Here is an 8637-nt window from a genome sequence, read left to right as displayed (position 1 = left end):
GTCCCTGCCTGGGCCCACGGCGCACGAACGGGAGCTGGTAGTTTCGGCGCCATGGCCTCCCTCCGCGCCTTACTGCTGGGTGTCCGCAGCCAGCTGCAGCTACCTGCCCGCTGCCCAGCGCTGCGGCCCTTCGCCTCGGGTGAGTGCGGGCCGGGAGGGGGTTCGACGCCCCGATGCCCTCGGCCCGCACCCTCCACTGGATCTTGGACTTCCCCGACTGACCCTGACCCGCACCCCCGACCTTCACTCCCGATCCCCGCCTGACTAGACCACCACTGACCCCGGGCCTCTTCCCCAGACACTTGATTCTGAATCCCCCCCCAACATCCCTTCCCGGCTTGACCCTGGACTCATGACCCGGTCCCAGCCCTTAGCCCCTATCCTGACCCCTACCCACACCCCTCAATTTGATCCCGGACACCCTCATTCCCCTGACCTTGGGCTTCTTTGCCCCTCTCTTGGACCCCCATCCCCACACACCTCCCAAATCTTGGCCCCCAGATTAACCCCAGCTACAGCACCCTAACTTTCCTGATCCCGGTGCCTGCAGGTCCTGTCCAGACTCTGGGTGGGTCAATACTGTTTTCTCAACTCCTGTACCTAGACTGAAGGCCAAGACCTGTGGCCTACTGGGCACTTGAATGTTGGTTGTGAAATTCCACATGTGTTTAGGTAGCTTTAAGAGCACATGTAGTCCTTTTGAACAAGTCAGCCTGGGAATTGAAAATGCAGGCTTCGCTTGTCTCAGTGCCCCCTGTCCAGGCACGTTCAGTGCCCATTCCTCCCTGAGCCTGCCCTTAAGCTCATCCACTCAGAAAGGCTCATGCTTACATTCAGGCTCCTCCCACAGCCGGCTGTAGAAAGGACAGTCCTATCCTTTACTCCCGCTCCTTCACCTTGGCTGTGCTCTCCTGCATACACCACTGCTCCAGTATTGCAAGGAATTCTTCGCCATACCCCATGCTGGGCTCGTCCCATACCCTGTGGGTCCAACTGACTATCCAGTGGTGGATAGTAGTTGGCTGCACCCCCAGTTCTTGCCTGTTCACTTCTGCACCCCAGCCTGGGGTTGGCAGAAATTCCTGGGTTTCTTAATGGCAGACACATTGCTGCTCAACATGCACACCCAAGGACTAGGTGCAGCTCAGTGGTTAAGTACTTACTTAGATGCACAAGACCCTGGCTTCCATCCCCAGCACCACACACACAAAAGGACACTCCAGGATATTTTAGTCATTCACCTGCATGTTCCTGGGACAGGTTCTGTGTACGAGGACTGACCACTCAACATATAGATGCCCCTTATCAGGCTGTCCTTCTCTCTGCTCCCTCCAAGTCTGAGCTAGCTGCCCCTCTGTCCTTTGTCTCTGTCTTCCTCCTGCCAGCCTGTCTACCCTGTATGACCAGAGCCCTGTCCTGCTGTCCTCTGGTGGGCATTCGTTGTGAAAAGGCATTTTCCTCTCCTTGATGCCAGGGAAGACTGACCAGGCATATCAGAGGGGACAGCAGTGTTCTGTGCTGGGGATTTTCTTTAACTTAAGGATTCAAGCAGAGTGGTGGGGGCTGCAGGCTGAGTACCTCCGTGTCCCTACCTTTGACACCTGTGTGACAGAGATCTCCTTTTGCTCTCTTGCCCTAGGGGCTAATTTTGAGTACATCATCACAGAAAAAAAGGGGAAGAATAGCAACGTGGGGTTGATCCGATTGAACCGCCCCAAAGCACTCAACGCCCTTTGCAACGGCTTGATGGAGGAACTCAACCAGGCACTAGAGACCTTTGAGGAAGACCCCACTGTGGGCGCCATCGTGCTTACTGGTGGAGATAAGGCATTTGCAGGTGTGCTGGCAGCAGTGGTGGCAGATGGGAGGGGTGCTTATGGCCTGTGGAAAGTGGCAAGACAGACTGGCCTCTCAGTGTTGGCAGGTGTCTTAGGATCTACCCAAATGAGCTGCTTAGATGAACAGCACTCTTGGACGTTCAAGTGTGTTTCATCAGCAGAAGGCAGCATATTCAGAGCGACTCAGGTCTTTACCAGCCAGATTAAGTGCTGATAAACAAGACTGCCTTCTCTTGAGTCCACCAGGCATCTGTTGCCTGCCCTGTGACCTTTCTGCATTATCTGGTCACAATAGGCATCTCAGTATTGGCTGCTCCTTGCTGTTCCCAGAGCCTGACATAGTCCATGGGATAACTACTTGTGGGTTTGGGGTTTATAGGACTGGTGGGATCTTTGCTGCCTCTTTTCCACTCCTAGCTGGAGCTGACATCAAGGAAATGCAGAGCCGGACATTCCAGGACTGTTACTCTAGCAAGTTCTTGAGCCACTGGGACCAGCTAACTCGGGTCAAGAAGCCAGTCATTGCTGCTGTCAATGGTTATGCTGTGAGTGTGGACATCAAGGATCTGCTCCTGGGGTGGTTGATGGGTTCTGCTTGTGAGAGGGAGCATGCAGGATCCTTATCTTAGAAAGGCCTTGCGTGTGGCTTGCAGGCTAGCAATCCCTTTCTGCTGGTAATGCTGAATGAGGAATAGGAATCTTTTGCATCCACTTTGTTTTGTGAATGCTCAGCTACTGGTTCTTTCCAAATGTGTTAATGGATTTTTCTGTATTAATATAATGTAATCAGACCTATGCTGTACCTGCGAAGGCATCACATCCTCTACTGGATGTATCAGGGCCCCTGGCGTGGATTGGGGAAGCCATACAGTCATTTCACATGGTGTAATTTAATGAAGTCCCCTTGCATATGTGCCACGTCCTCCACATCCACATCCTCTGTGGCTGCTTTTGAGCCACTATGGCAGAGCTCAGTGTCCTCAGAACTGAGAACACTTACTGTCCACACTTTGCAGAAGAGTCTGCCCTCCTAATGAGCAGAGCGAGCAGACTTTGGTTTTCGGACTGGACTTCCCTGGAAAAACTGCTGAACACTATCTTGCAGCTTGGTGGGGGCTGTGAGCTTGCTATGATGTGTGATATCATCTACGCCGGCGAGAAAGCCCAGTTTGGACAGCCGGAAATCCTTCTGGGGACCATCCCAGGTGAGAACACAGTAGCTTTAGCAGGCACTCTGAAGGTAATTCTTCAAGGCTAGCTATGCCTTGGGGCCTACAGCTTGCATCCAACCAAAAGCCCCAGAAAGACAGCCCCAGGTCTGATTCGTGCTCTATTTGTGGACCAGCACATGAAGAACAGAGTGGACATAACAGCTCAGAACACAGCTTGGTTCCTGTGGTTACAACCATATCCCACTTCTGGTGACATCAGATCACGTGACTCTGGCCCCCAGCCACAGTGGTTCTTTCCTGCTTGTAATCCATACTTGAGGCGGATCCCTATAGGTCAGAAACCTTGGAAAGAAAACAGTGATCTCGCACTGATGCCAGGAGGTCTGACCAGTGTGACCCCAGCCTGTCCATTCCCATGTCATTGGTTGAGGCAGGTCACATGGCTTTACCAAGTTCAGCACATGCAGGTGTCTAGATCCCCATCATCCCCTGCCTAGGAGGGAGCTGGGGTATTGGGCAAAGAGCAACTCTATCTATGTGCAGGGGTCCACTGGTAGATCTGGGGGTGGGAGCAGACCTCAGGGGGATCAGGCATACTCCCAAGAGCCTTCCACTGCCCTTTGGGTTCAGCCAGGCAGTTTCTGAGGTTTTGTGCTACAAGGTTCATGAATTTTCAGGGTCTGTCTTGGATAGGGCAGCAATTGCTAAGGATCTAGCACATGGAGTGAGGGAAAGCTGGAAGTTCCTAGAATGTTGGTAAAAACCTGAGGAGAATCCACTATCCTAAAATTGGGGGCCTGAGCTTGGAAAGGGGCCTGCCCTGAGGTTCTGAGCCCTTTTTGTTCCACCTGCTGACCACTTGGTTCTGCCTGACCCCTGGCTAGAACTCATCTTAGGCCTTATCTTCAGCATAAACTGGTAAGCAGCATGTCTGTGGTTTCTTCTCTCTCTCTCTCTCTCTCTCTCTCTCTTTTTTTTTTTTTTTTTGACCTCATGTGTCATGTAGCCAGCTACAATACGCAGTCTCTATCCCTGCAGGTGCAGGGGGCACTCAGAGACTTACCCGTGCAGTCGGCAAGTCCCTGGCAATGGAGATGGTCCTCACTGGTGACCGCATCTCAGCTCAGGATGCCAAGCAAGCAGGTGATGCAGGTCTACCCTCGGGAGCTGGGTAGAGATTGGCCCAGGTGTCCTGGGGGTAATTGGCACCAGAGCTTTTAGATCCTGAGAATCTGGGAGGTTGACTATTTTGGGGTTTAGATCTTGAAATATTCTATGTTCAAGAGAGTGACAACATACTCTCAGGTTGAGGAGGAATAGCACAGCATCCCATTTCCTATAGACCCAAATAGGCTGTGGGAATCTAGACCCTTGCAGGCCAGCCCTTTCCCTGCCATTGGTGGCCACAGTTCACCTTCCTCCTGTCTCTGCTGTTTGATGCTGTAGGCAGCCTGACTGGGCATCTGTGAACTCGAGCAGTGGACTTGTGCCAGATCTGCACTTCACTTACCTTCTTTTTTGTTGTAGGTCTTGTGAGCAAGATTTTTCCTGTTGAGACACTGGTTGAAGAAGCCATCCAATGTGCAGAAAAAATTGCCAGCAATTCCAAAATTATAGCAGCCATGGCCAAGGAATCTGTGAATGCAGGTAGGTTCTGCAGGAAGAGAGTGAAGGGTCCCAGGCCGTAGCAACGCAGATGTAAGGCTCCACACAGCACAGATCAGCCTGTCCTGGGCAGCAATAGAAGGGTTTTCAGGACAGTGATTCTGCCATTAGAGTGCTGACTCCTAGTCTCTCAGGCTGTGGAGATGTTCTGAGTGTACCTTTGTACCAGGGCTCGAGAACTGGGCCAGGCCTGGAAGGTGATGGTGACACAGTGCCAGATATGGAAGGAAGAGGCCAAGAAAGGAGCCTGGTCCCCATGCTCAGCTGGTCTGTGGCTTTCGGGAAGCCCTGTTTTCTCCTCCTGAGCCCAGGCTGCACGGTTCCTCTCAGCACAGGCTGACCCCAAGAGCATCCGTGTGAGCCTCAGGCAGACTTCACACTCTCCTTGGTCTGGACACTTGGTTCTCTCTCTGCTGGCAAAGCAGTCTGACTGCCCTCCACAGAACTGCTTGAACCTGAATGTAACAGTCCATCTTGGCATTCAGAGTGAGACGGCCTCTGCCTCACTATGGTGGCTTGTTAGAGTCAGCCCATCGCAGGAGATGTGGCCCAGGAAGTCCCCCAGCCTCTGTGAACCTGATACCACCTCCAGAGAGAACTTGCCTCCAGGGTTGCTGTTATCCTTAGGCAGATGTGCTAGTTCAAGGAGCAGCCATGTGAGGGTGTGGGGGAGCTGAGACCTTGGGCAGGATCACAGCTGAAGGCACTTCTCTCCAGGTGTTTAGACAGCAGCACACCTGTGTCCTCCACTGAAAAGAAAGGCCTGGAATGAGGCCCAGAGCATACGACACTGCTGGTGTCTGCTCACTCTCTCCTGATTTTCCTCCTTATCGTTTCTCTGTGCTTTGGGTTCCTCGGCCACTCAGATGCACACAGTTGGACAACTTGTCCTTTTGGCTTTCCTTCAGTTTCTTCTGCCACCATTGAGGGACATTCAAAAGACCTGGGAGAGCAGTTTGTTCAGCTGGGGCCATATGTGCACAGGGAGGCATGAGCTGGGCCTCCTGGCACTACTGAGTCAGGTTTCTATTGGGTCCACAAGCACTACATGGACACTCTGTGTTCCCACATGTAGCATCTGAGTTCATGACCATCGGGTTTCTCTTCTAGCCTTTGAAATGACATTAACAGAAGGAAATAAGTTGGAGAAGAAACTCTTCTATTCGACCTTCGCCACCGTGAGTAAACCGTGTTCTGCTGAGAGTTGAGCGTATTCCACTTACAGGAGCTGCTGGGAATTCTTAAGATTCTATGATTAACTACCATTTCCTTTTGATCGGAACTATTAGAACCCTCTGGCTGGACCAGACTCGTTCTATCACTGGGCCATGTTTTTAGCAAGAAAGTAGAGTGTATGGAGGTTAGAAGAATGGGAATGCTCCAAAAGGCCACTTCCTGTTGCACATCTTAAGCAGCATTCCTAGCTAGGTGGGTGGTGGCACCTGCATCCCAGCTACTCAGGAGGATCACTGGAGTGCTGGGCAATATAGTGAGACCCCTTCTCAAAAAGAAATGGAAGTTTAAAAAATTAAATATAGTTCACTTCACCCATATTTTCCCTGGATCATTCCACTTATTTGGAATGTGATTCAAATGTATTGTAATAACTCTAATCCTACACTTTCAAGCAACATTTCTAGGATTTTTGCCAGTAATTTAAAGGAAAATGTCTTCTAATTGCCATTGTAATTCACCTTTTTTGTTATCAGAAAGTCATATCGAGGTGTTTTATGAAAGATTTAGAATGGTTTTGGAAATGGCTTTTTTTTTATTCCTACTTAAACCATCTTTATTTACAAAATACTATCTTAAGAATTATAGTTCCATTGAGCTTTAATTGGAGCCAAAGTATAGTCAATTACTGAAGTAAAAGCAGTTACTTAAAAACTAAAAATGAGAGATAAGTCAAATTACTTTTGAAGAGAGAGCAACAACATCAGGTTTCTTGTTTGGTTCTGGATGTAGAGTGACAGGCTCATTTGCAGGTGGAAGGAACCCTTCAGGGAACTCATTGTACTTTCAGAATGAGGGGGTGGGGGGACGAATTCCAGCTCGTTGGGGAAGGTGTGAGGAAAACCCCTCTCTGCATAGACATTTTGCATTGGAAATGGAATGGGTGGTGGGGCCGGTGGAAAATAATCTCCAGGTTCTCCATATCAGTTTCCTGGGAGAGGTGGAGGAAAAAAAGGTCCTCTTCTCATGAACTGACTCCTTGGGTCGGCTGGAAACAAGGCACCTCTGACTGGAGGGAAAGGTGCCAACACAGAGCCAGGGCCAGTTGCTTGGTTTTCAGCATGGAGAGGTGAATCAGGCACATCGGAATCCCCGAGATCGACTGTGGTCTCCTTTCTACTGGATTGGAAATGGCTTTTTTTTATGGAAAAAGTGAAGGTGTTTGCATGTCTGTGGGTGCACGTGTGTGTGTGTGTGTGTGTGTGTGTGTGTATACACACAGCAAAGGAAGAGACAGGTGCAGGGCTCCACTGTGGTCCTGCTTAGTGCCCCACGTATGCTGCGGACACAGACCCTGCCTCTGCTATTTGTGGGCCAGGGTGGCCAGAGGTTACCTCTGAGGCTTTCTGAGGTGTGACTACTCTACACTCACATGGGTAGTTCCTGAGTGACTGTTGCCTGGGGTATAAACCTCCTCTCCAGGCCTAGGCCTATTGGTAAGGAATTCTGTTCTTCCCAGGCTGCAGGTGGGCCTGCTGCAGAATCGCCCTCCCTGCCCCATGAGCATGGACAGCAGACAGGGAGAGAGCAGCAAGAGCAGCCCTGAGACCCCCACAGGTGCCAGGTGATACAGGTGCATGCACCACCTCTGCTGACCTCCCTTTCTTGCAGGATGACCGGAGAGAAGGCATGGCTGCATTTGTGGAGAAGAGGAAGGCCAGTTTCAAAGACCACTGAGAAACCAGCTTCCTGGGCCTCAATCCTCATGGAGAGGGAACTGCAGGCCGTCAGCTTAGAAGCAAATAGATCACCATCCTTGAAAAGGTAGCAGAGACCACATAGAGTTCTTGCTGATGGCTATGGAACTGTGGTCATTGCTCAAGCCTTCGCAGCACAGCCAGCCAGTGATTAGCAGGATCAGTCACCTGTGTTCTGACTGGAGCACATTTTCTAAGTCAAAGGTCCTGTTGAGGAACTTCCAGCACGTTCAGCTTTTTCTTCACCTCAGGAGCTGAGGTGCTTGCTTGGCCACCACTGTGCCAACGGGTGGAGGCAGGCGCCGTCTGTCCTGTGCCTGCAGCTGCTGGATGTGGCTGCTCAGAAGGTGATGCTGCTGTTGCTACTTTTGAAAAGAATCATGATTAAAGTGACTATTTCAAATTAGTTCTGCCTTGTAATCATCTCTAGAAGGTGAATATTCTATAAATTAGTGTTTTGGTTTTTTTTTATTTTCTTCATTATAAATGAAAGCATTCAAACAAAACAGAAGTCCATAAGGCAAGCAATCCCTATACCACATCCCAGGTGTCTGACTTCTGTGAACACTTGGGTTTGTAGCCTCCTTTAGATTTTTCTATGCCCAGTACCTGCTGGTTCCTGAAGCACAGAGAAGCTAATCTAGGAAGTACTGTCATGCTTGGTGCTGCTTGCCATGCGAGGCATGGAGACCTAGTCCACAGGGGTGGGAGAGCTACCCTGAGGGATGGGCTTCTATCAGGGTTCCTCTGGTGGCTGCACACTCTGGGAGGATTGACCTTGGCCTGAAGTGCTGTGCAGCTCTGGCACCCAGTAGAGCTCAGTGTGGTGACCTGGTTATTAGAAACCACTGCCCCTGCCGCCAAGCATCCTCTTTATTCCCAGAACACTAAGCTCTCCAAACTGTTCTCAAGCAAGTGTCTATGAGAGTTGACCATCCTGGATGACCTCCCATCCTATATGGTCTGAGGCCTAAGATGACACTGGCTGCCCCAGGTCAGGGGCTCACAAGCCTTAGGGAATCCTGAGACCTG

General features: G+C 50.7%; 2 protein-coding genes across 5 annotated transcripts in view; one reads left to right on the top strand and one right to left on the bottom strand.

The window, feature by feature from the left end:
• Paox (polyamine oxidase) overlaps positions 1-53 on the bottom strand; it is a 15575-nt gene extending 15522 nt beyond the window's left edge. The window contains exon 1 of the mRNA XM_048791459.1: positions 30-53. Within this exon, the coding sequence (XP_048647416.1) occupies positions 30-53 (24 nt within the window). The remainder of the gene's footprint in view (positions 1-29) is intronic.
• Echs1 (enoyl-CoA hydratase, short chain 1) lies at positions 9-8011 on the top strand. Of its 4 annotated transcripts, none has more exons than XM_048791429.1 (8): positions 9-139; positions 1640-1837; positions 2256-2383; positions 2848-3043; positions 4049-4153; positions 4538-4657; positions 5786-5853; positions 7520-8011. In XM_048791429.1, the coding sequence occupies exons 1-8, from the start codon at positions 52-54 to the stop codon at positions 7583-7585; spliced, it is 969 nt and encodes a 322-aa protein (XP_048647386.1). In that variant the 5' UTR covers positions 9-51; the 3' UTR covers positions 7586-8011. The 4 variants fall into 4 exon arrangements, with proteins under 4 accessions (XP_048647386.1, XP_048647388.1, XP_048647387.1 ...); XM_015498409.1 differs by having other exon boundaries at positions 10-139; positions 2944-3043; XM_048791431.1 differs by lacking the exon at positions 4049-4153 and having other exon boundaries at positions 2944-3043.
• The last annotated feature ends 626 nt before the right edge of the window (positions 8012-8637 follow it).

This window comes from Marmota marmota, unplaced genomic scaffold (assembly GCF_001458135.2).
Source record: "Marmota marmota marmota unplaced genomic scaffold, marMar, whole genome shotgun sequence".
In the NCBI taxonomy this organism is placed as follows: domain Eukaryota; kingdom Metazoa; phylum Chordata; class Mammalia; order Rodentia; family Sciuridae; genus Marmota; species Marmota marmota.
The sequence above is the reverse complement of the archived record's forward strand: the minus strand, read 5'-3'. Positions and strand labels throughout refer to the sequence as shown.

What these genes read in the sequence shown, in the direction of transcription:
- Echs1 (XM_048791429.1), top strand. Translation starts at nt 52, where the DNA reads ATGGCCTCCCTCCGCGCCTTACTGCTGGGTGTCCGCAGCCAGCTGCAG. An exon ending in GCTGCGGCCCTTCGCCTCGG is followed by an intron (nt 140 to 1,639) that starts GTGAGTGCGGGC and finishes CTCTTGCCCTAG; the next exon opens with GGGCTAATTTTGAGTACATC. An exon ending in CCTTCTGGGGACCATCCCAG is followed by an intron (nt 3,044 to 4,048) that starts GTGAGAACACAG and finishes CTATCCCTGCAG; the next exon opens with GTGCAGGGGGCACTCAGAGA.